This window comes from Crinia signifera, chromosome 1 (assembly GCF_055691185.1).
Source record: "Crinia signifera chromosome 1, ASM5569118v1, whole genome shotgun sequence".
In the NCBI taxonomy this organism is placed as follows: Eukaryota; Metazoa; Chordata; class Amphibia; order Anura; family Myobatrachidae; genus Crinia; species Crinia signifera.
In genome coordinates, this window is record NC_139217.1 from 314,537,509 (window position 1) to 314,563,932 (window position 26,424).

General features: G+C 42.5%; 1 protein-coding gene across 1 annotated transcript in view; it reads left to right on the plus strand.

The window, feature by feature from the left end:
- The window catches only part of NAA35 (N-alpha-acetyltransferase 35, NatC auxiliary subunit), a 51,787-nt gene that overhangs the window by 16,508 nt on the left and 8,855 nt on the right, over positions 1-26,424 (plus strand). The window contains exons 9-21 of the mRNA XM_083186423.1: positions 926-976; positions 1,840-1,923; positions 2,007-2,121; positions 4,947-5,125; positions 8,083-8,142; positions 15,239-15,345; positions 15,428-15,494; positions 15,596-15,694; positions 16,123-16,301; positions 17,577-17,713; positions 20,445-20,512; positions 22,540-22,680; positions 24,495-24,617. Of these exons, the coding sequence (XP_083042549.1) occupies positions 926-976; positions 1,840-1,923; positions 2,007-2,121; positions 4,947-5,125; positions 8,083-8,142; positions 15,239-15,345; positions 15,428-15,494; positions 15,596-15,694; positions 16,123-16,301; positions 17,577-17,713; positions 20,445-20,512; positions 22,540-22,680; positions 24,495-24,617 (1,410 nt within the window). The remainder of the gene's footprint in view (positions 1-925; positions 977-1,839; positions 1,924-2,006; positions 2,122-4,946; positions 5,126-8,082; positions 8,143-15,238; positions 15,346-15,427; positions 15,495-15,595; positions 15,695-16,122; positions 16,302-17,576; positions 17,714-20,444; positions 20,513-22,539; positions 22,681-24,494; positions 24,618-26,424) is intronic.

Sequence of the window (26,424 nt, forward strand, 5' to 3'; positions counted from 1 at the left end):
TATATAATAGGACGGATGGACAGGATGCTTGCTGAAGTTACATGTTTTTTTTAAAGTTGAAATCCTTTGCAAGGCATGTATGTAAATTATTGTTGCTTTAATAACATGTCAGAGTTTGTATATTTACATATATAGTGCCTTATTCAATGCGGCCGGTGAGGGGGTTAAAAGGCGAGGATTGCCGAAAACCGCTCACCGTATTCAACGTTCTGAGGGAATCCTCACTGTCAGAGGACAGAGAGGATTCCCCCAAACGACAAGGTGTGTGGCTAATGCAGGGAGCCCACTGCATTTAGCTGCAAGCCTCACTGTTTTGGCGACCGCGTACGCCGTTTCCACGTCACTGTAAAAACGTCATGTGATTACTGACCGTGCGAGCTGTGACAGCAAGTAGTCAGCACTGCTCGCTGTCACAGCTCACAAAAAGCATTGTATACTGCTAATAGTGTCAGTTTAGGGCAGCGGAGCCACAGACGATCTATAAATACTAAAATTGGATGTTGTTAAATTAAATAGAAGCTACTTTTATATCTCAATTCTTTGGCGATTATATGAACAGATAAAAACACAGCAGCACACCTCTCTCATACTCGCAACCTAACTAGGAGTCTTGCTGTTCATATGTTTACTCATAGTCCTGTATGTGTTTTAGTAGAGCAGGCAAGGGCATAGATTATGTTTTTGTGCAAGTGCTAGAACCCCTTAATCTCCATGCCTACATGCACACTCCATAAAACATGTCTGCAGTTCTGAAAATAACATTTTTATTGTAATGTACAAATAGTGTTTTTTTTTGTAGTCAACTACCTGTAATCTTGGTTTTTAACAAAATTATACTAGTGGAATTGTTTGGGGCCAAATGTTGGCTAAGACTGCTAGTTTGTGTTGTTGTTATACGTGACATCTGACTATTCTTTTGTTCTAGAGCACTAGGAGTCGGCAGGGTGAGGCGAGAGATCCTGAAGTAGAGCTTGAGGTAAAACATTTTACTTACTAACTCCTTCCAACTATCTAGTTGTTTTACAATATTGTCAAATTCAATTAGCTGCAATAATCTGTTTCCACAGGATAATGTGGCCGGGCACGTTTTTGGTATTTTATTAGATGGGCATGTTAGCACTCCATAGGAATGAACGCAGCTAATTGTTCACACTCCCTAAGAAGGTGAATATCCCTATTTTAAGGTTAAAAGTGTCAGTATTTGGTTCAAAATCCTATGATACCCCCAAGATAAATCAGGAAGTTTGATGTTTTTGTAAGCATAATTTGGTAAACAATTACATAGTTTTTTAGTGATTGTCTGCAAAATGCTTTTTTTTTTTTTAGGCTTACACATAAAAGTTTCAGGTGTTTTAGAACCCAATCAAATGAATAGAAGCTCTGCAAAAGTCCCATTTGCGCACTTAAATGGGTGAATATGCAGCTGTCAGCTCGCCACCGCCGGGGTGTATAAACTAAACAGCATCCATACTTGCCTGAACAGAGCTACATTTGAATTTCTTTTTACATTTCTGTTGGGCACCCTCTAGTGGTTGTCGGCAGCTCAAACAGTTTAATCTGGCCCATAGAATCCAATACAATTTGTGCATATTTAATATACAGTACTACACTTTATCTGGAAAGTTTCCTGTGACTCCAGCTCTTCTTTTAATTAAGGTTAAAAATACAGGAAGTTTGCAAAAGACATTTCAAATATTTAATATTAATACTTAAAAAATGGATTATTTAAATTATTTCTATAGTCAGTGCAGGTTTAAACCTATATGTAGTTAACCCTTTGAAACTATCCATTTGGAATTAACCCTTTCACGTGACATTATCCTTATCCATTTTCCGTAGCACCAGCAGTGCTTGGCAGTATTTAGCAGAGTGAAGTTTACCAGAGTTTTGTTGACTGTTCTAATTGCTTTCACCAAGAAAGAGGTAAGGAGAGGTTGTATTCCTAAGTGTTTGTATTAGTGGCTGTGTAATATTGTGTACGTCAATTTTCTTTCCTTTTTGTCTAGACCAGTGCAGTCGTAGAAGCATCAAAACTGATAAGCCAAGCAGGTGACCTTCTCTCTGCTATTCACAGTTCCCTTCCTCTTGGCATTCAGGCTCAGAATGATACTACTAAAGGCGGTGAGAACTGCTCGAGACTTCATGTTTTAAATGATGTACAGAGCTGCAAATGACAGAGAAACGTTGTAATATATGCTAGGAAGTATGAACCGCGGTGTCTTGCTTTTCCGGGAAAAACAGAATAACTCAAACAATTAACATACTATGGAGGTCATTCTGATGGACCCATAAAGCTGCGAAATTCGCAGATTTGCGGGTCATCTAAACGCGACCTGCACACAGATTGCACACGCATGCGAATAGCTGTTTTGCATAAACATCCATTTGCAGCTTGGGTGCGGGGCAGAAATCATTCGATGTTCATGTTCACAGACCTCTGGTGCCTTAGATCTGTGATGCCCCTGTATGGGAAGAGGGCGGGCAGCTGACATACGCTGATGTCGGCTGCATGCACCCCCTCCAAAAAAATTGATTGCGTACACAGTGTTTCTTATTAGATCTCCAGTGGCACATAGTAATGGCCTGAGAGCTGCTTGTGGTACTGTTAGTGAATTCTGTTCTCGCTGAATGGTGCCACTGCACCCTGACTAGACAAGGGGAGGTCCCACTAGAACTATTAGTTGCTGGTCTTGACTCTCTGGGGTAAAACTTTGCGGCTGACAGATTTAAAGTTTCTTCTTGGAACAATCCCTTTAAGTGGTGAATTAAGGGTAGCTTGCTAAGAACATTTTGTGCACAATGATATCTGATTAGAGTGTGTAGGGCAAGCATTATACTTCTGTTCTGTGCACAATATGCCTGCTTGTTATAAGCATGTCTGAGCTAAGACTCTTCTAAGGCAAGGCAGTGACTACCTTAGTACAATGTTGTATCTGTTCACTTTGTAAAGCTAAATTGCCAAAATAGTCACACACAGCCAGATATTTGGTGTGCATGTGAGGCTAAGGACACAGGACAGCAAACATCCAAAGGTGAGATGTGAATGGGCTAGATTCATGGCAGATTCCATTGCAGAGATTACCAGTGTGCGGATACATCAGTATTCAGATAGTAGCACATTTAGTTTGAGGAAGGTGCTTTGACCTGCGCTTGTCTTGTTCTGGGTCTCTAGCTCTTGTTCCACCTCCATCACAGTATGGTAACTTTAGTGGGTCCTTCCCAGGAGCCACACAGAGCCTGGGATATTTAAAGTAGTCTCTAGGTGAGGTGTCCAGTTGCACGCCTGACCAAAACCATGGTTATATACCCACTACTGGTTCCATGTCATTTAGGTATATTACTGTCAGAGAGGCCATATTTATATCTGGCATTGGTTTTACAGCAGCATCTAGGCCACTCTTGACTGCTGTTTGGGTGAACATAACCATCGAGTCTTGATCTGACCAGTTGGTGGAGAATCTCCAGTCTAAACTTTCTTCCCTTGGTGAATCAATGCATAGTCTGGTCTATATTGCTCTACCAGGAGAACAATTTGACTTTGGTCTTGGGAAGCAGACCCTGAATTCCATTTGTGGGTAGGTCGGTCTTTGGCCCTAAACTGAACCACGTTACTGCTCGGGCCACAGATTTTAAAGCAGGCTAGACACTTTAAGATTATCTTTCCACCCAGCTAGTTGGCTGTTTGGAATGAAAAAAATCTGGTAATGTAGGAGAGAAAATGACAATGAACCACTTTCTCCCAAATGTGTGACAATAGACAAAACTGGTTGTTCTGACATATCGGTTATACAGATTTAACCAATGTGCCCACATAACAGTTTTCGGTACTTATGTAGTATCTGGGCGCCCGATTTAGAAATCGGGTCGGATCGGGCACATCGCATCGCATCGCATGCGACCATCGGATGCGATGCGATGACCCGATTTTTCCATAGGAATTAATGTTAAAATGGACTGAGTCCTTTTTAACATGGAATTCAATGGGAAAAAGGGGTCCTTTTCATACCCCTACTATTCAAGTGGGCATGGAGTTGGATATAAACCTGTGGCGAGCGTAGCGAGGCGAGCGGACACAGAATACCGTCCCCTCGCTTCGCTCGCCACGCTTCGGGCTCAGTGGCTCGCTACGCTCGCCACAGGTTTATATCCAACTCCATGCCCACTTGGATAGTAGCGGTATGAAAAGGACCCCTTTTTCCCATTGAATTCCATGTTAAAATGGACTCAGTCCATTTTAACATTGATTCCTATGGAAAAATCGGGTCATCACATCGCATCTGATTGTATGCCTTAACTTAAGGCATACAATCAAAAAATCGGGCGCCCAGATACTACATAAGTACCCGGTTTTCATCTGTTTTTTCCGTTATTGAGAGCAATTGCTCTCAAATCTAAAACTAGGTTTTGTGCCATGCTGGATGGGCAGGAGCTCTACCTTCTAGAGGTCAACCTGGTCTCAAGTCAAGGGTCAAGTAATCTGCATGATGGTACTGGGCCCCACCCAGGTCCATATCCCGTTTTTAACCTGTTCTATGATGTATTGCCTTGGTCAAGCTCAGATGAGTTGATCTTGGGTTTCCTTTGAATATAATATAATCTGCACCTGGCAGATTGCCCACATAATTTATTTTACACTTGCAGTCCAGTCCCTCTTTTGATCTTGTGGTTATTGTGCCAGTTTCAATGTCTGTAAGGTTTGGTGTCCTACTCCAACCTCACTGAGGCGTTTGATCCTGCTGCAGTCTTAGAACTGCTGTGTCCCTTCCATCTAGTAAATACACAGAAGACCTGGGGAGTGCAGTTTTACACATGGTCAGTTGTCTTTTAAGACACAACAACTCAAAAGTTTTTGCCCAGGCAGTGTGTCATGTCTGTGACTGTGCAGCAATACGTATTTGAGATTTATGTCTACAGGAATATTTCTATTGCTTTTGGTTTTTTTTTAGATCATCCGATTATGATGGGATTTGAGCCATTAGTCAACCAGCGGTTGCTTCCTCCAACTTTTCCTCGTTATGCAAAAATAATTAAGAAAGAAGAGATGGTGAATTATTTTTATAAATTAATAGATAGAATTAAAGCGGTGTGTGAAGTCGTCAACTTATCTAACCTTCACAGTATTTTGGTAAGTGTACAGCTTCATACTGAACACTGTTTTGTTTCAGGATAAGCATGAACCTGAACATACTGTATTGCTCTGCTATTCCTGGTACTAGTTAATGTTTTCTCGCTAATTTCTAGATCACCTCCAGCATTTTGCTTGAGCAACTTGGTTGCTGCTTGCTAGATTAAATATTTTGCATATCACACTTCTTTTTGTGTTTTTACATTTTTCGGTACTTGTTTCTTAGCATCGCGCCCATCGCATCGCATACCATAACACTAAATAAGGTATACGATGGTATGCGATGCGACGCGATGTTGTAAAATATCACATCGCATCGTATGCCATACAATGGCATTGGATGTGATCGTATACGATTTTTGATTGTACAAGCACCCTGATGGGTCCTTACAATGTGAAATGGCCCCCCATACTGATCAACGACAACCCGAAGCGTGGCGAGCGGCGACGGTACGCGTCCTCCGACCTTTTCATACCCCCACTATCCCTGTTGGCGTGGAGTTGATTTTAGATAGTGTGGCGAGCACACCAAGCCCGAAGTGTGGCGAGCGGACGTGGAATACGAGCCCGAAGCGTGGCGAGCGGATGCGCAATACATGTAAAGTAATCCGTGTCCCCTCGCCACGCTTCGGGCTCGGTGGCTCACCACACTATCTAAAATCAACTAATAGCCGACATGGATAGTGGTGGGATGAAAAGGTCGGAGGACGCGTACCGCCGCCCCACGCGGGCTCGCTGCGCTCGCCAAGCTTCGGGTTGGTGTTGATCCTGGGGGTGGCGTTGACTATGGGGGGCCATTTCACATTGTAAGGACCCATTAGGGTGCTTGTACAATAAAAAATTGTATACCATCGCATGCATTGTATGCGGCTATATGGCATGTGATGCGATCGCATAAGATGAAAATATTGGGCGCCGTGCTAGGAAACAAGTACCCATTTTTCTTCATTAGTAACTAGTATTTTATTTATTGTTGTGAGGAGGGGGGTTAATGTTGTTGTTTTTTAACCACATTTTGAACATTAATTAGACCCAATCTCTGTATTTTTTTTCATTCTATATCAAGGCGTCTATATTCAAACTTTTTTGTTGTTGTACACTTAAGATTTGTTATGCATTATTTTTGCATGTATATAGGACGGTATCCAATTAGTCGTGGTAATTTATTGCTGTTGATTGATCTGCCCGAGCTATCCAATTTACCCAAAAAACCAACACTAATCATGAATATGCATTTTTATGTCCTGATCATGGCTGTGAAAAAACAAAGGATCTGTGGGGTTTTATGTTTGTTTGATAGAACTGAATAAGAAAAAGTGGAAAAAAAGTTGGTAATGTATAATTAAAAAAACAAAAACAGTGGGCAAGTTGTCGGATGAAAAATTTTGGCAGCTAGTCAGATACCACCCAGAGTGTACTTGTCCCTTTATGCCACAGTATTGGTGTCAAATACAGATGGAGCCGGGCTCATCCTTGGCCGGCGCTCGCCAGATCCCTTTCACTGGCGAGCGCCGGCGATAGGGACTGGGACACTTGTGCTTTGCATGCACGTCCCAGTGTCACGGTGGCTGGGCAGCGTCTCCCTGCCCGTCTCCGCTTCAGGGAGACGCTGCCCAGTTCGGGGGGGGGGGGGGCAGCGAGGGGGACTGGTGGCAACGGCGGGGGAACTTGCGGGGACCCCCGCCATGCTCCGATGCCACGGGGTTTAGTACTCGTATATATCCGAATACCTTCATTTTCCATTTAGATCTTGGTGATGTCTCTCTTTACATCTCTGTATTGTCTTGTGAACCTTTATGTATAGCTTAAAAATTAGGACCTGTTTCAAAGATGGATGCTAATGCAGGTACAAGTGCTGATAAATGTTCAGTTACGTGGAACATCAGCTTTGTGTCCATCTCTGAATGATGCCATTAATTTCCGTTTGCTGGTGAGAATAATTATTTCACCTTTTTGTTAATGATACTGCTAGTTACTGGTTTGCATACAATTATTTCCAAATCGCCCATAACAAATGGTGAATGCTCTACTCTTTATTATAAGAGTGTGTTGGGAGACATGTGCTGATAGTAGCTTTTAAATGCCATGTAATGGCAAAATAAAATGTACTGTGTGTTTTTGTTCTGTTAACGCTGCAGGACCTAGGCCATAGCTTATTGAGGAAGCACAGTGGATGGCTTGCTTATAAACGTACTCCTTATATGCAAGGAAAGTCAGCTTGAAAAGTGCGACATTCTGGCTTTCTACTCAGTGGGGATTGGGGATTCTCTCTCTGTCTATGTGTGTGTGTGTGTGTGTGTATGTATGTATGTGTGTATATATATATATATATATATATATATATATATATATAATGTGTGGTAGGTTTTTGAATAATAATCCATGAAATTAAGCATAATAGCAATTGTGTAATTAAAATATGGGCTATAAGGGCTTACCAGATGTTAATTGTGGAACCTGTACACACACTTGCTGAAATGTAGGTGTGGAAATCAGATGTTGGGTACAGTGATCCCAGAGTCCATGCTTGCTTTGCCTTCTAGATGAGTACCATTAGCATGCAGGATTTTCTGGTGCTCTAGATATCCTAAACAAACCATGTGTGTTTGCAGGCACTTTACAGTGGTTTTCCCTAATATTACTGATTTGCATCACTAAGCACCATTTAAGCTTGAGTTCATCAAGTGCGTCTGTATGTCGTACTTATGGTACCACCAGACTGAGATCTGAGATTGGTTGAGATTGGGATGCAAGGGGAACAATTATGGTGCTGTTGCTAGAGTTTCAGTGCCATGGCAACAGTAACTCGTCCCATCGCCATTAATTGGATTGAGCGCGTAGTTTAAAAAAATATGTAGTTAACATTCGTGTGTTTAAAATGTTGCTGCAAGCAGGATGATTTTCTAGTTGTTTCAGATGCGTGTTAAACCTACTAATAACACAAAATTGTTTCCTAGGATTTTTTCTGTGAATTTAGTGAACAATCTCCTTGTGTACTTTCAAGATCTCTATTGCAGGTAAATGATGTATCCTTTTACATTTTCCATTACGTCCAACCATCATTCTGTCAAAAGAGCTGCTGTCATACTTTTAACAATTACATTTTACAGGTCTATCTGACAGCAAGGGTTGGGTCCTTCTTAAACTTTTTTCGTAGCAGTGTGTGGTCATCCGATCCCCCTTCCCGGGAGGCAGGATTGCATACGATATCTCGCTTGCTGTCCTTTTTGCATGTCATGTATTGCATGTGACACCGTTCCCCGATGTCAGAAGGTGGGTCCAAGTTGGGACCATGCATCGAATCGGATCCAATATCAAACACATGCGATTTTGCCCGATTTATCGCCCCAGTATGTAAAAGTGTATGAGGGGGTGCCTTAAGGTTTGATAACCTGCAATGGGAAATACATTACTAATGTTTAAATTATATTGTTTAAACGTGCTAGGTAACCTTTTCTATAAAACCATAGAAGGATAAAGCAATAGTGTTTTAAAACTACTGTGTTCTAAATGCTACTGAAATCATTATTGTAGACCTAAACAATCAACACTAAAGAAAAGATTATCTTGGCTTACAAGGCTCTGAATGACTGCTTGTGACACTAGTCTTTTTTTTGCTTGAATGTGCACCTTAATTCTTGCACATCTGTATACACAAGTCTATCTATGTGCTGTGATGCAGCTGCTGCTATGCTTCATTTGCAACTTTGTACATATATAAACAGAAATGCTGTCCAGTTAGTCACAACCTGGTGTGGTTTCTCTGGTACATGTTGAGTGGAGTGTCAATATGTTTTCAAATGTAGCGAAAGAGACTCCTGAACTGCCATTTTAAAAATACAGCCTATGATATGGCAGTTAAGAGCTGATTGGCTGGTACTTTACCTCTCTAGTTCGTATTTCTCCAAGTCTTAGTAAATAGACCTCTCCGACTCCGTCACACACAACTTGAGGAGTAATAACCATCTAGGGCAGCTCTTCATGGATTGGCCAGGAACTTTTAACACCACTGAAAATAGGAATTTAATACCTACCGGTAATTCCTTTTCACGTAGTCCTTATGGGATACTGGGAATGGTCTTAAGACATTGGGTATTAGAGGGTATCCGCAGGAGACAGGCACATCTATAACTTTGAAGCTGGGTGTACTGGCTCCTCCCCTCTGATTCCCCTCCCAGGAACCAGTTAATGGAAAAACTGTGCCCGAAGGAGAATGTACATATGAGAGGAATAACATATATGTCACCTATGTAAACATAAGTGTGAATAGTGTGGTGAGATTTATGCCAGCACACCCGCATTCATACAAAACAATAAACAACTATAATACCACCAACTGGGTGGATTTTCTTTAACAAGGTCACTGAACTAGACCCTTGAACCAGAAGACCATAAGGTGAACTTCTGAACTTAAACAGCAGAATAAGCTGCAGCCAGACCCCCGCACGGGGCGGGCGCCCAGTATCCCATAAGGACTACGTGAAAAGGAATTACCGGTAGGTATTAAATTCCTATTTTCACTAACGTCCTTGATGGGATACTGGGAATGGTCTTAAGACATTGGGGATGTCCCAAAGCTTCCAGAAAGGGAGGGTACGTGCGGAGACTGCTGCAGTACTGCCTGCCCAAACTGGGTATCTTCTTGGGCCAAGGCATCAAACTTGTAAAATTTTACAAAGGTGTGTTGCCCCGACCATGTAGCAGCTCTACAGAGTTGCAGAGCTGACACACCCCGAGCAGCCGCCCAGGATGCGCCCACCGATCTGGTGGAATGAGCCTTTAAAACCGGAGGGGTCGGCATGCCTGCCGTCACATAGGCTTGTTGGATTGTAGTCCTAATCCATCTAGCAATGGACTGCTTAGATGCAGGGTGTCCCTTCTTTTGTGCGTCATACAGAATAAATAGACAATCTGTCTTCCTGATTCTTAACGTCCTCTGGACATACACACGCAAGACACGCACCACATCCAGGGATACCGGAATATCCGGTGAACCAGATGCAGACGGGACCACAATTGGCTGATTTAGGTGAAAGGAAGAAATCACCTTGGGAAGAAAACGCGGGTTTGTTCTCAACTCCGCTCTATCTGAGTGGAAAATCAGATAAGGACTTTTACAGGAAAGGGCTCCCAATTCCGACACTCTCCTAGCCGAGGCTAGGGCCAAAAGGACCACTGCCTTCCAGGTGATATACCTCAACTCAATTGACTCCAATGGTTCAAACCAGGAGGATTGAAGAAAGTTTAGAACAACGTCCAAACTCCAAGGAGGTGTAGGAGGTATAAAAGGAGGCTGGATGTGAAGCACTCCCTGAAGGAAGGTCTGTACTTCCGGGATGACAGCCAATTTTCTTTGGAAGAATATGGACAGGGCCGAAATCTGTACTTTTAGTGAGCCCAGACGAAGACCCAAATCCAATCCCGCTTGTAAGAAGCACAACAACCTATTCAGGTTGAATTTTGCAGGGGGAACCTTCTGTTCCTCACACCAACCCACGTACTTTCTCCAGATCTTGTAGTAGTGCGTGTTTGTCACCGGCTTTCTGGCCTGAATCATCGTGGTGATAACTGATGAATGCAGACCCTTCTGAGCTAAGATTTTCCGCTCAGCCTCCACGCCGACAAACGTAGCCGCCCTAAATCTTGGAAGACGCAAGGGCCCTGTGTGAGAAGATCTCCCCTTAGAGGCAGAGGCCAAGGATCCTCGATCAGCAGGCTCTGTAGGTCCGAGAACCAAGCCCTTCTTGGCCAGTCCGGAGCCACAAGAATGGCTTCCACTCCCTGACTTCGAACCCTTTTTAGAACTCTTGTCAGCAGTGGTATGGGTGGAAACAGGTACACCAAGGGAAACACCCATGGAATTGTCAGGGCGTCTATTGCCACTGCGCTGGGATCCCTGGTCCTTGTGCAGTACATGGGGACTTTGTGGTTTAACCGGGATGCCATCAGATCTATCGATGGCTGGCCCCAACGGTCCACAATTGCTGCAAACACCTGTGAATTCAGGCTCCATTCCCCGGGGTGGAGGGCGTGACGACTTAGGAAGTCCGCCTCCCAATTGTCCACACCTGGGATAAAGATGGCCGACAGAGCCACCACGTACGTTTCCGCCCAGGTCAGGATCTTGGAAGCTTCCTTCATGCAAGTCCTGCTTTTTGTGCCTCCCTGGCGATTTATGTAGGCCACAGTTGTGGCATTGTCGGACTGTATCTGGAGCGCCCGACCTTGGAGGAAATCCTGGGCTTGTAACACTGCATAGTATACAGCTCTCAGCTCCAGGATATTGATGTGGAGTCTCGCTTCCCACCGAGTCCACTGACCTTGAAAGGTTCTGTCCATGGTCACAGCACCCCATCCCTGCAGACTCGCATCTGTCGTGAGTCGCACCCAATCCTGGATGCCAAATCTCCGACCTGCAAGCAGGTTCGACTCCTGAGTCCACCATAGAAGGGACTGCCGGGACTGATGCGACAGAGAAATCCTCTTGTACATCAGGAGATGAGAGCCCGACCATTTTGCCAACAGATCCAGTTGGAACACCCTGGTGTGAAAGCGTCCGAACTGAATGGCCTCGAATGTGGCCACCATCCTGCCCAATAGCTGGATGCATTGGTGAACCGACACCTGAGGCTTTGCCAAAATCACCATCACCAGGGATTGTATGGCTTCCATCTTCTTCCGAGGGAGGAAAATCCTTTTCAACTCTGTATCCAGGAACATTCCTAGAAAGAGGATACGACGCGACGGCGTCAGGGAGGACTTGGGGATATTTAGGATCCACCCATGCTCGGATAAAATCCGCCTGGTCTTTGCTATATCCTGCAGCAGGACCTGTTCCGACCTTGCTTTGATCAGCAAGTCGTCCAGGTAAGGGATAATGTTGACACCCGACCTCCTGAGCAGCACCATCATTTCTGCCATCACCTTCGTGAACACACGCGGCGCTGATGACAGGCCGAATGGCAGCGCTCTGAATTGAAAGTGCAGATCTTTCAGCGCAAACCTCAGGAAAGCCTGATGTGGACCCCAAATTGGTATGTGGAGGTAGGCGTCCTTTACATCCAGCGATGCTAAGAACTCTCCCTCCTCCAGGGTTGCTATTACTGGCCGGAGGGACTCCATCTTGAATTTGTAAACCCTTAAAAAAGGGTTTAGAGACTTTAAATTTAAAATGGGGCGCACCGAGCCGTCCGGCTTCGGCACGAGGAACAGATTGGAGTAGTAACCCCTTCCTTGTTCCTGCAATGGGACAGGTGTGATAACCCGTGACGTCAGCAGGCGTTGTATTGCCTGCTGCAGGTTCACTCGGTCTGCCTGTAGAGCCGGCAGACCTGATTTGAAGAACCTGTGAGGGGGAGGTTTTTCGAATTCCAGCCTGTAGCCGTTGGTAATAAGATCTCTCACCCAGGAATCCAGGTGAGAGACTGACCATACTTGGCTGAAAGCTGACAGGCGACCCCCCACCTCGCAAGTGACTCCAGGGTCGGAACCCGAGTCATGCTGCCGGCTTAGAGGCGGAGGCATTAGCGGCACGATCCTGAGATCCTGTGCTGGCGGGCTTCCTGAACCTGCCACGGCCCCCTCTGGTGGCCGAGCTGGAGCCTCTCGCCCTCTGCCTGGGCCTGGAAGGCCGAAAGGACTGAGAAGCCTGAAAAGACTGGGACGTATGGCCCTGAAAGGGACGTTTTGCGTGAGTGGAAGCCGTCGGCAGAAAAGTCGACTTGCCGGCTGTAGCCTTGGATATAAGGTCGTCAAGTTCGCTACCAAATAACTTTTCTCCCTTAAAAGGCAAACTTTCCACGCTACGTTTAGACTCTGGATCAGCTACCCACTGCCTTAACCAGAGGGCCCTGCGGCCTGAAACCGCCATTGCGGAAGAGCGAGCATTTATAGCTCCAAGCTCCTTCTGCGTGTCACACAGGATCTTTGCAGTATCCTGGATATGGCGAAGTCTCTCTCCGACCTGCGCCATTGACATATCGGCCAGCATGCCTTCCTGGATCTGAGAAGCCCATGTATAAATGGACTTGGCCATCCAACAACTGGCGAGGACAGGTCTCTGAGACGCCCCACTCGCAGTGTACATGGACTTAAGGGTAGTATCCAGTTTTTTGTCTGTACTATCCTTGAGTGTTGCTGCCCCTGGGACGGGGAGAACCACCTTCTTGGACAGTCTGGACACTGATGCATCCACAACCGGAGGCTCTTCCCACACCGCTCTAGTGGCGGGATCAAAGGGAAAATTGGACTTAAACCTTTTAGACAGTTGGAAACGCTTTTCAGGTTGTTTCCAAGCCTCCTTAAACGTCTCATCAAGGTCAACTTGTTCAGGATAAACAATTTGCTGTTTCCTTTGGGACCCAAAGAACGGGTCACCTTCCTGCATGTCAGCTAAAGGAAGGTCTAACACTTCTCTTATTGCTGTAATAAGAGGTTCTGGGCCTCTAAGAGATGACTGTGAATCAGGGATCAGAGCCCCGTCGTCCACATTATCATCTGTGTCGTCACCCGCCTGAAGATCATCATCTGAATCAGGCAACATGGCGGTCGCAGCACGCTTCCGTGACTGGCCCGTGGTGGTGCTTATATTATCCACCCGTGCGGCTAAAACTGTTAAGTCCTGCTGCACCTGTTTGGTCTGCATTGTATTTGCAGCCAATTGTGTTGACACTGCCTGCAGCATGGTTTTAATGCCTGCCGCCCATTCAGGCTCCTGTGAGTCTGATTGAGGATTAATCTGGGATGAACCCCCTGTCCCACTCGTTTGAGTGGACATGCATTCCTCACAAGTAATTTGTGAGGTGGATTTAGGCACAAACTTGCTGCTGCAAATGAGACAGGTTAACTTCCTCACCATGTTGAAGGAATGAGTAACCTTTCTTCCACAAACACACCACAATCACAATGAAATAAATATGTATATATTCAGTGTGCAGTGTATAGTAGCTATATATGTGTGAGCTCTATCACTGGAAGTGTGTAGCTTAACAAGCACGTGGGGGAGCGCTCAGATTACACTGAGGAGACCAGCACACCCTGTACAACCTGAACTCCTATTTAGGAGTTGGTAACACGCATAAACACAGAACAGTGTGATCAATTAAGCGATCTTAGCGCTAAATACACTTGCTGTTTTCTGCAGATTTCCTCTGTCCAACACCTCACCGCTGAGGAGTGTATCTGGAGACAGTAATGGCGCCCAGGGAGAAGCAGGAAGTAGTGTATGCGCGCTCAGAGCTCTGGCCTCGCTCCGCTGAAGCCCCGCCCCCCTGTGATGGCGCAGGGGCTTCACTGATCTTTATACTGGCGCTGGCTGTCAGTTTTAATGGCGCCCTTACACTGAACAGCGTTTTATAGTGGGATCTGCCCTGGTAGCCCAGGGACTGTCACCCGCAGCCAGTTTGTGACAGGGGGTCTGCGCAGCCCCTGTGCAGGGTACCGCGTCTGCCGCCGCCGCCATCTTGCCGCACAAAGAGCCGGGGTACCCCACTGTGGGGACCCCGGTTTCTACTCACCACAGACGTCTTCGGACTGTGTCAGGAGTGTGCGGCATGCTGGGGGTGAGTATCACTGCAGCGCAATGCCCGTGTGTACAAACACCCTCTCAGGACAGTGGTCCTGCAGCAGGGACAGCTCGGTACCTTAAGAGGCCTGCAGCTGAACCCTCCTCAACTGACTCCCACGAAGCAGGGATACTGTGAAGTCCAACACAGTAACCCCAAAATAATAAAAGAAAATAAACTGAAGACAAACTCTCTGGAGCTCCAGCAGTGTGCATCCTCTCCTGAGGGCACATTTTTCTAAACTGGTTCCTGGGAGGGGAATCAGAGGGGAGGAGCCAGTACACCCAGCTTCAAAGTTATAGATGTGCCTGTCTCCTGCGGATACCCTCTAATACCCAATGTCTTAAGACCATTCCCAGTATCCCATCAAGGACGTTAGTGAAAATAACTTAATGCTGCATTGTACAATACGGTAGGATGGTAGTGATTTGGTTGTCTGCATTCGTATTTAGTCTAGATGTAGGAGGACACATTGGTAGGTTGCTGGTACTAGATTCAAGTAAAATCTGTTAGTGCTTTATTCTGACTACTATATGTTTTTACTCTGTAGACTACGTTCTTGGTGGATAACAAAAAGGTGTTTGGGACGCATCTAATGCAGGACATGGTAAAAGATGCACTGCGGTTCTTTGTAAGCCCTCCTGTCCTCTCCTCAAAGTAAATATTCACCAGTTCCTACAGATACTTTACAGTTAAACATTTATTGGTTTATTTGGCTAATGATACATATTTCTTATAGATGCTGTCTATATAACAACCATCAGGCAAAAGACTATATTGATTCATTTGTCACACACTGTGTACGAGTAAGTATATACATCTTTTATATTTCATTTAAAGTAATCTATTTAATTGAAGAACAGAATTCAAGCTAATGCTATATCCCGCCTTTTTTATCTTTTTTTAGCCATTTTGCAGCTTGATTCAGATTCATGGTCACAACAGAGCGCGCCAGAGAGATAAACTTGGTCATATACTGGAAGATTTTGCAACTTTACAGGATGAGGTGTGTATATATATTTATTATTTTGCTTGTTTCTTTTGAAACAGCATATGTTTTTTGGGTACTTGTTTAGTTTCACATCGGCCGATATATCGGATGTGATATCGGCCGATCCGATGTGATTTTTTTTACCTGTTCATAACCCCACTATCCACTACGCATGGATTTGATTTTATATAGTGTGACGAGCGGACGCGGATTACTGCGCTCGCCAAACTATATAAAATCAACTCCATGTGTAGTGGATAGTGGTGTTATGAACAGGTAAAAAAAAATCACATCGGATCGGCCGAGATCACATCCGATATATCAGCAGCCGAGAAACTAAACAAGTACCGTTTTTTTCCTTATTTTTTGTTATCCATTGACTTTGCTGAGTGTATTTGCAGCATTGTGTAGTGATCGCGCTTTTGTGTTTGTCGGCTTGCTAGGCAGAGAAGGTGGACGCAGCTCTGCACAGCATGTTGCTGAAGCAGGAACCACAAAGGCAACACTTAGCATGTTTAGGTACCTGGGTTCTATACCATAACCTGCGGATAATGATTCAGTACTTGCTGAGTGGTTTTGAACTGGAACTTTATAGCATGCACGAATACTATTACATCTACTGGTGAGTACTTTTATTTCCCCCAACGCTGTTCATACATGCAGTATACTTACCCTTTACTTAGTTACGATTAAGATTGTAATAAATTCATAAACTCTATATTTAGATATTTTTGTTGGACATCCATGTGATTTCCATTAACTTCTCAGTTACTTTTTTAGCAATTACTGTGGATGGTCAATTGTGATTTATTTATGTAAACATGTTGCTACTGCTCAAGACATCTTCTTTACAGTATGTACTGTTCTTCTAAAAATCTTGACGACATACAAGATTCCAGCACTATAAAGTATTGGCACACATCTTGGAAATTCTGAACAGGGATTCTGCTAGGGTTATAGCAAAAACGCAAGACAATCCAATGTAAAATCTTATTCTGTGAAATGTATCTGGTGTACATCCTACAAGCTTATCCAGGAGGTCCACTGATAGGCATCAAAAGCATCATGTCTGCAAAAAGTCTGAAGTGATAGGTTCCCTTTGATTCTTTTCCGTGCTGCTAATAGACTAAAGCAGCCCATACACGCTGCTATAAGTGCTGACCCGATGTGTGCTTTGAGGTGCGCGCTCCCGCGCACCTCATCGCACAGTACAAAAAGTATGTGCTTGCACATACTTTTTGTACCTAGTTCTCATCAAATCGCATCGCATTGCATGCACAACGTGTGCACATGCAATGCAATGCGATTTGATCCGTGCTAGTACAGCACGGAAAGCACGCCCACAAAGCAGCGTGTATGGGCTGCTTAAGTCCTTCTGGACAACTTAGGTGCGAGAAGAGCATCTTAACCCTTTGAGTGCCAACATCTGTGAGAGATGCGCAAAGTATCCGCTAAAAATGCCAGCGTCTTTCACATTTGTTACATAAATTCAAATAAAAAAAATTCTGTAAAAAAAGATTATATTTCCAATATAAGGTAAACCTTACAGGTCATTATGATGAATAAAAATGTTTGCTTGGCAATTTTTACACATTTTGACATTCACTTGGCACTCAAAGGGGCACACATAAGCAGAGCCCTTGATTACCCTGAATGCTGGAACATACATCAGTATCTCTTGGCTATTTGTGCTGGCGGATGGTAAGGAAAAATTGCTTTCCCCACATACTTGCCATATTTTAAAATCTGTTGCTATGTATTTTAAATTCAGGAAGACTTTACATATATTTATTGAACAACAAAATCTAGTTCTATTTGCTTCCAGTTCTGCAAACTTACAGCTGCCCTTCTGGATTAGTTTGTATCCATTTAAGTATCCTGCAATACATCTTTTTAGGTACCTGTCTGAGTTTCTTTATGCTTGGTTGATGTCTACACTAAGTCGGGCAGATAGCTCGCAGATGGCAGAAGAGCGCATTATGGAGGAACAACAGAAAGGTCGTAGCAGTAAAAAGACGAAGAAAAAGAAGAAAAGTAATGTATAAAGGTTTTGACTTAAATAAGCAGTACACCTATTTAATAAAAACCTTGTGCATGGGAGTTACCGTATTTGCCGGCGTATAAGACGACTGGGCGTATAAGACGGCCCCCCAACATTTCCACTCAAAATGTAGAGTTTGTTATATACTCGCCATATAAGACTACCCCCTCTTCCGCACACCTCCCTGTCACTAGCAGCTGTCTGGTCCCTTGAGTGGTGGATTTTGCTGGGGTAGGACAAACCTATCAGGGCAGGTTTGCCTGCATCAGCAAAACCCACCACATATAGTTTTAATACCCCCTCATCTGCAGCTTCCCTGCAGTGATGCCGCTGTCCTCCCCCCAGGTATAAATACCAGCATATACGGGTATTCATTAAGGGGTACCTCTCCTCGGCCCCCCCCTCCCTTCTTATGCATACGGTACCGTACCTTAATAAGTCGGCGGCAGGCTCGGGTATTTTTGGCGGGGCTCGGGGGGACTCGGGAGCGCTCAGGCACACGAGTCCCCCCGAGCCCCGCCGACATCAAATGCGCAATCTGACAGGCTGTTAGGCTGAAGAAAACGCTGCAGACAAATACCGTACTGCTATCTTTTATTATTAAGGTATGGTACCGTATGCATAAGAAGGGGGGGGGGGGCCGAGGAGAGGTACCCTTTAATGAATATATGCCGCACCCGGCATATAAGGCGACATCACGCCGTGCACCCGGCGTATAAGACGACCCCCCACTAGAAGGCAAATTTTTATGGGCTAAAAAGTCGTCTTATACGCCGGAAAATACGGTAGATTTAATGTAGTAGGTGTAGTCCTCTAGATTTGTTTTACAAGGCAAGTAATGGCACTTATGTCTACAAGGTGCTTCAGTCTTGCAAGATTGTTTGCTGCTTGACAATGCCCCATTGGGTTGGTCCTAATAAAATACAAAATATGCCACGGTCACTTTGACTTTGAGACAATGTTTTCTATTTATAAAATATCTTCTCCAACCTGTCCTGTTAATGATTAGTAGCAATATAATTCAAGGCATTCATACTCTGATCGGGCATGTTTACACAGCTTTCAGTTATGATTTAATGCCACGGTCTGTGCTCTTAAATCCTTACTTTAGCATAACTACGATTATATCATTTAATGTGTCGCACTTGGGTACTTTCCTGTTCCCTTTGTTTAAGCTCAGAGTGGATTTGATGATTAGGCAGGATATGCTTACTCCTCAATCTGTCCTTATGTTCAGTGGTTATTTAAACCTGCAATGCACCAACCAATTAGTTATCTGTTATACTTTGTGCACCAGAGGCACGCAAAGCAAAATTCCCCATAACCAGCCTCCGGGACCCACGAAAACACATGGGAACACAGCACTGGTAACTGGTCTTGCCTTACTAGAATAGGAAGAGGCTAGAAACAGTGTTTTTTCTTTTCTTTCCTTTGTACATTTTTCTTACACTTTTGTGGCTGCTTATCAGCTACTGCATTAATTTGCACATGGCTATCAGTTTGGCTGCAAATATAAAGTTACTATTGTAGCCATTACAAACCAAGGCTGTCCTGTCACTAGACGTTGGCCACACAGTATAGGCCGTGGCTGCTATTTTGATCCAATCTTTATATGTATACAAACACTAGATGGATACAAGCTGTTCTTGTCTTCATCTGGGTAGACATTAGACAACTTGCAAATGATGCTATGTAGTGTACAAACTCCTTTGAGCTCCTGAACAGATGGGTATGGTATAAATGATGTATTCACTCTAGGTCGACAGTCATTAGTTAGACCACTAATGGTCGACAGTGGGTAGGTCAACAACTTTAAATGGTCGATATTGACAGGACAACACAAGCAAAAGGTCAACATAGACAAACTATGTAGTGTGTACACACTGAGCAGATTTACAAAAGTCAAATCAACAGTGGCCAAACCCAAGAGTATGCTTTAACAATATATTCATATCTTCCTGAATGTTCAAAAGACATACAGATGTGTGCATTGTCATCATGATAGAGCCTACACACTAGACGATATCAACGATTTGTTGTTCAAAACCCGTTGTTATTGTCTACATAGTCTGTAATATGGTGTAATGTGTACACAGCTTTAATGTTGCTAGTCTCCAGTATGCACTGCCAGTAAACTTTACTAAAGATTTTAAAAATGAAACGTGATGTTACCCATAGCAACCAATCAGATTTTTGTCTAATTTTCTAGGATGCAATATAGCAGTGTATTTCAACCACTGTGCCATGGCAAACTAGTTTGCCTTGAGCTGTTCTCAAGTGTGCACCCAGATCTAGCGATGCCCAAACCAGTTTACAGCCACCACCAGTTTAACTGTTATTTACTGGTCTCTTCTTTTCATGTAAAGGGCCAATGTATTTTATTTGTTACCTGTGGGAACCAGTGTGATTGTTTTTTTATATGGGTGCCAAATAGGTTTGTTTGTTTTTTCCTGTGGAGGCCAAAGTGTTTTGCCCTGTGGGGATCTCGTAGTGTGCCTTGGCAATTTTAAAATCGTGTTTAGTGTCCCACAAGGTAAAAAGGTTGAAAATCACTGCAATAGAGTGTGGATTCTTATTTTTCTTTTGATTTTCTTAAGGTATTATATATAATGTATTACAATTTAGTTGTTACTGCTTTCTAATAACATGCGCAACAGTATCTTTTGTATGATTTTGAAAGTGTTTATGCTTTTCTAATTTGTTGCTATTTGTTTTATTTTTCAGTTCGTCCTTTAAGCAGAGAGATAACTTTAAGCCAAGCTTATCAGAACATGTGTGCTGGCATGTACAAGGTAAATGTAGAAATGCAACTTTTCTAATGTTTCATTTTATTTGTTGAAGCAATAGCACTGAGTAGTAAACATACAAAGTATACATATGAAAAGAGATGAGCATTTCAATAGTTACATGCAAAATCAGTAAAGTATTGCTAAATAAAATTGGTCACAATAACATGTCTTGTCTTCACTTATTTAACAATTTGAATAGGTCAATGATACATAAGTATATAGAATGTACACATTGTATGTAGCCATTAGTATTAAGGAATTACAATGGGGAGTAGAACAATAAGTGTATATATTTATCTGACGCTCACCCACCAGGTAGCTCAATAGGGGGATGAAATTCAACTTTTTTAAATGCAGTACTGGTCACTCCATGTTACTGTATGTTTTTTGTTTTGTTTTCCTAAACAGAAACGTCATGCTTCTCAAACACTATGGGCTGTTTTTAAATTTAATATACTAATTCTAGTGCATACAATGGGGCAGATGTATTCAGCCTGGGGATAAAATAAAAGGAGATAAAGCACCAGCCAATCAACTGTGTTTGAAAATGACAGTTGGGAGTTGATTGGCTGGTGCTTTATCTCCTATTACTTTATCTCCAGTTTATCTCTTTACATCTGCCCCATTATTTCTACATAAAAGGAGTTTACGTGCTTTCACATTAGTATGGTTTGTGTAAACTACTAACTTGTATCTCTAAGGGGAAATAGCGGAATATGGGGGTCTATGTACTAAGCTTTAAATGGAGATAAAGTACCAACCAATCAGCTCCAAACTGCCATGTTACAGGCTATGTTTGAAAAATGACATCTGGTTGGTACTTTCTCCCTTCACTTTATTACTCTACAAGGTTTAGTACATTGAGGGGCAGATTTATTAAACCTGGTGAAGTGATAAGGTGGCCGGTGATAACATAGCAGCCAATGAGCTTCTAACTATCATTTTCAAACCCAGCCTGTAACTTGACAGTTAGGGGCTGTGATGAAATACCAACCCCTTTACCACTTCACCAGGCTTAATAAATCTAGTCCTCAGAGAGATAATTTACACTGGCACATATCGTGCCGGAATACCTCTTCCTGCTTTGTCCCTTTACTGATGCGATGCAGGAAGTAATACTGACGAGAAGTATCAGCATATTGGTTGCTGTAGTGTGGGAATTCCCATTCTGGTGATCCCTGTCAGTGCCACAACTCCTAAGCCTAGTGCTGATGTGCAGTATCTCACTCCTGGCTCCACTGGGCATGTGTGAGATCTCGCAAACCATCATGTGACCTGTGTGGCCCAGAGCCAGCAGCCATGGGGCAGCGACACCTGTAGCTCTAGAAATCTGCCACTGACCATTCATACATTACCCTGCACATCTATGTGCCATCTTAAAAATTTCACACACATCCCCACACTAATAAATGGGTAGAAGCAGCATGAGCGCATGATATGTTCCCCTATAATGCATAATCATATATTTACTCCATAGACCCCTAAGTATTTGAGTCAGAAGTGGAGGCAGTCAGAATTCTGACAGAATTCAGACTATGGGTTCCCAATCGTATGGCTCTGGATGTTGGTTGCTTAGGGATAGGTTGCTTGGGCTGGGGGAGGGTTAGGCTGCGTGAGGGGTAGGGTTAAAATACTTGCCAAGATTTATCAGTATTCTGACCAGTGTGAAACCATTGTCTGCATTGTAATGGTTGGGATAGTGAGTACTGTGATTTCAATACCTATCTGTCATGGATACGGTCGCTGGATATATTGAGGTATTCCGGTAGCACAACAAAAAATCGAATAGCCAGTTTATTACAGTATTTTTGTTTTTTTCAATGGGACAATTAAATATTTAAAAAAAAACTTGGTAAAACCTCATTTGCTAACAGTTTAACTGGCTTTACATTTCAGCATTCTAGTCTCTGATTAACATATTTCCTTTTCAGAAAATTTGACAATAGCTTAACTGGAAAATTCTTATGTCTATTAGTTTTTCAGTTTTGTGATAGTTGTACATTTAAATGTTTGGATTTTGTTTGTGCTAGACCATGATCGCATTTGACATGGATGGGAAAGTGAGAAAACCCAAATTTGAGCTGGACAGTGAACAAGTTCGTTATGAGCACAGGTTTGCACCATTCAACAGTGTTATCACCCCACCACCAGTGCACTATTTGCAATTTAAGGTACGTTTGTCATTTACTTGGAATAATATGCTTTTACATACTGGAGGCTGTTCACATGAAGGACATACCTGCATAGAAACCTGTCCTCTTCAGGGAATTAGGATTTATCATCAGCCAAACCAATTTGAAATATGATGGTGCATTAATTACAATTCCTTAATTTAAAAGGAGTATGAGATTATATGGCTTGGCTGCATTTGTATTCTCATGAAGGTTAGTGAGTTGTAATGCTGGACACTCCAGACTATCATTTCTACTGAAGTAGCTGTGGGGTTGATGTATCAAGCGTTGAGTGGAGATGTTGCCCATAGCAACCAGGTAAATTAGGTAAATAATAGGTAGAAGTTGATTGGTTACTATGGTCAGCATTTCCAGTGGTCCACTTCTCTTTTCACTGTTTCACATACAACTTCTTTTTCTTACTAGTAAGGTTGGAAACATGTTGGTATCCATGCACCTGAACCGCAAAACAAAAAACTATTAGCAATTACTATTTTGGTTTCATTGTTTTTAATGTCAGTGGATAAATAACTTACCTGGCTCCTTGAAAAGACCATTTGGACATCAAGCATTGAGTCACTGTCTCCTGAATTGTACAAGCTTCATACGCTGCAGTTTGTCCTCCTGCTTGGACTGGCGTTTTGTCTGTAAATGTCTGAATTTATTAACATGTGAAAACATGAAAAACTAATTCCATCCTTACCAAAGGCATGGTATAATGCGGACTTTTCTGTTCCAGTTTTATCCCTGTATAGACTTCGATATTTACACCTTACCCAACAAAGAAGCCACTATGTACCAGGTGACATTGGATTATGGCCAAAGTGCGGTGTCACAGGCGCAATATTATTCCATAATATCTGGGAATGCAGGAAGTTTGGGACCTTTTGGCATAGATTGATTAACCACTTTAATTACATATTTAAGATAAAACTAATTTCTAACCCTATTCCCTGCTTATTTCTACATTTCAAAGATTGGGATTTAGGCCCAAATAAAAAAAACATTATCCCCGCATTAACAGTTCTTTGGACAATAGCTGAAGAATTAATATTAACACACTGGATATCTAATCAGTCTCCCACCATTGTGGAAGTCAAACGAGTAATGTTGAATATTATATTGTTTGAAAGACAAACCACATTGCAGAATATAGAACAAGGTGTGACTCGTTTTTACAAAAACACTGGAAAAATATTTGAAAATACCACTTGTTTCTTACACCGCCAGCTTGCCTTACCCGCGACCTCAAGTGTATCAGACACTTAAAGAGATTTTCTAGATAATGACAAGTCATAACCCCCTAGGATAACGATATGTGAAGATGTGAGAGACATACTATAATGTATCCACTGTGTAGACCTCTTTCCCTATATGTGTAAAGACCAGCTTACTACTGTGACGTTCCATTTGTACCTTGTCTTTTTCCTCGTCTTCTCCCCCCCCCACACCCCTCTTATGTTACTATGTTTAAGCTACTCATTCTATTTTTATATTTTGTAGTCTAAAAATTGATATTGTACTTTATTATACACACATATTGCACACACAGAACAAAATATCTTGATGCTCTCAGACTCTACTATACCAAAACCCGATAACAACCACACACACACTGCAAATGATAATGCTTTGTAAAATATCTTTATTGGAACTTATTCATACATCATGTATAATACCTGTACATCTACTCAATAACTGTGTATTGTATCAGATATTCAACTTTACTGTAAAGTACCATTTATTTATTTTTATAGTGTTCATTATACTGTTGAAAACACTAATTCAAGCTTTCTATTGTTGTTTGTCCATAGGAAATGTCTGACCTGAATAAGTACAGTCCTCCACCCCAATCTTCAGACCTGTACATGGCTGCAAGCAAACATTTCCAACAAGCAAAGATGATTTTGGAAAATATCCCAAATCAAGATCAAGAAGTGAGATGATTTTTTTAGCTTTTTCCTTTCTGTTCTTTTCAGTTATCCATTTGTTTTGGTACATGGATAGCTAATTGTAATGTTAGTTACAAAAATGGGACACTTTTTGATGAGTGAATAATGTATATTTAGAAGTTAAAAGGAAGGCTACTAACTCGAACTATGTATTCTAACATTACATGAGAACAGAATATTTGCTATTGTACAACTCTGTCTTCATACAATCTTGCCACAGTTGTGACATTTACAGAGAAGTCTCCACTCCATATTGTGTATTCAGGCTAGGTGTATGAGGGCACACATTTGTAAGTGTACCATCAAAAAGATCTTTATCCACTTCTGAATTATAGTATATAAGTATATAAAAAATTGAAGTACTGTTGTAAACTGTTTTGAAGTCCCATTCATGCACCATACCACCAATTCTCTACTCCCTCTGCTGGCAGCCTGCAAGATGGCAAATCCATTTCAACATTGGCCTACTGATTTCTTATACCCCTACTCACTCACAGTTGCAGTTGAGCTATTAGTAATACCTAGACTATTAAAGTTATTGTGCTTTTACCTTTGTGGATCCAACAATTTAGCTCTCTTTTCTGTTAAGTTTATTTGTATGTTATGTTTTTTAGATGCAAATATAAAGCACTATCAGGGGTATTATAAGTATTGAATACCCCACGCAAGTCCACACAGATGGATTAAACCTCTCATGTCTGTAAAAAAAAAAAACCCTGAAAAGCAAGTGGCTTGTGGGATAAATCCCATTGCTATTACAGTTAACACAGAATCAGTGAGTTTCCGTATGTGAACCTGATTTTTTTTCAGCACTGGGGGAAAGGGCAATTTAATTAAATAGCCTTTCCCCAATAAGTACGTATTTTTACCATCAGTTAGTTGAATGCCCTGCTTTGATTTCTGCTGAGAGAAAAGTGCTATACAATTAATAATTATTGTTCTATAGGTAGCAATACAAACATTAATCACTTGTACTCCATGTGTTAAGTCAGAGAAAGGTACACCTCTTACATTTGGTCATACATGGTACTGTATAGTTCTCTCTGTCTACTCTCTAAGGCCAGTATTCAATGCCTCTGATTCGCCATATTTTCTGGGGAATCAGGCAATTCGCCGGGTTTACAGGGAATTTTCTCACAGAAAAAACAATTTGCCCTATTCAATGGACACAATTCTCGGCAAATGAAGAGCGAATGTCTGGCGATTCTCTGTTTGTGATTCTCCGCGATTCGCCAGTGGTTTTCAATGGGGTTTTTAGTGGAATTCGCCGAGTGTGTATTCAATGCTGAAGTGGAGAACTGCTTTCTCCAGTGATTTTCCACTGGATTCTCCATTTTACATTCCTCATCTTTTTCTGGAGAACTGGAATGTGATCTTTGAAAATAAAGCGTTTTTTATTTTTATTTTGGTGTCAAAAAAATCAGATTTTTTTTCTGTGAAGGGGCATGCTATTTTTATTCATGTGCTTGCAGCACATGAATATATTTAAAACATTTTTTTAATTTTTTTTAAACAATATATATATATTTTTTTTTACACATTCACCAGCAGGGGGCCGAGCCTGGAGCCGCTCATTAATATTCATATATTCACTGCACTCTGGTCCCGATCATTACATATGCACGATCGGGACCAGTGTGTAGTGCAGGGCTGGGCAACACCGGCCCTCCAGATGTTGATGAACTACACATCCCAGCATGCCTTGCATCAGTTTCAGCATGGCCACATAGCAAAACTAATGCAAAGCATCCTGGGATGTGTAGTTCACTCACATCTGGAGGGCCGGTGTTGC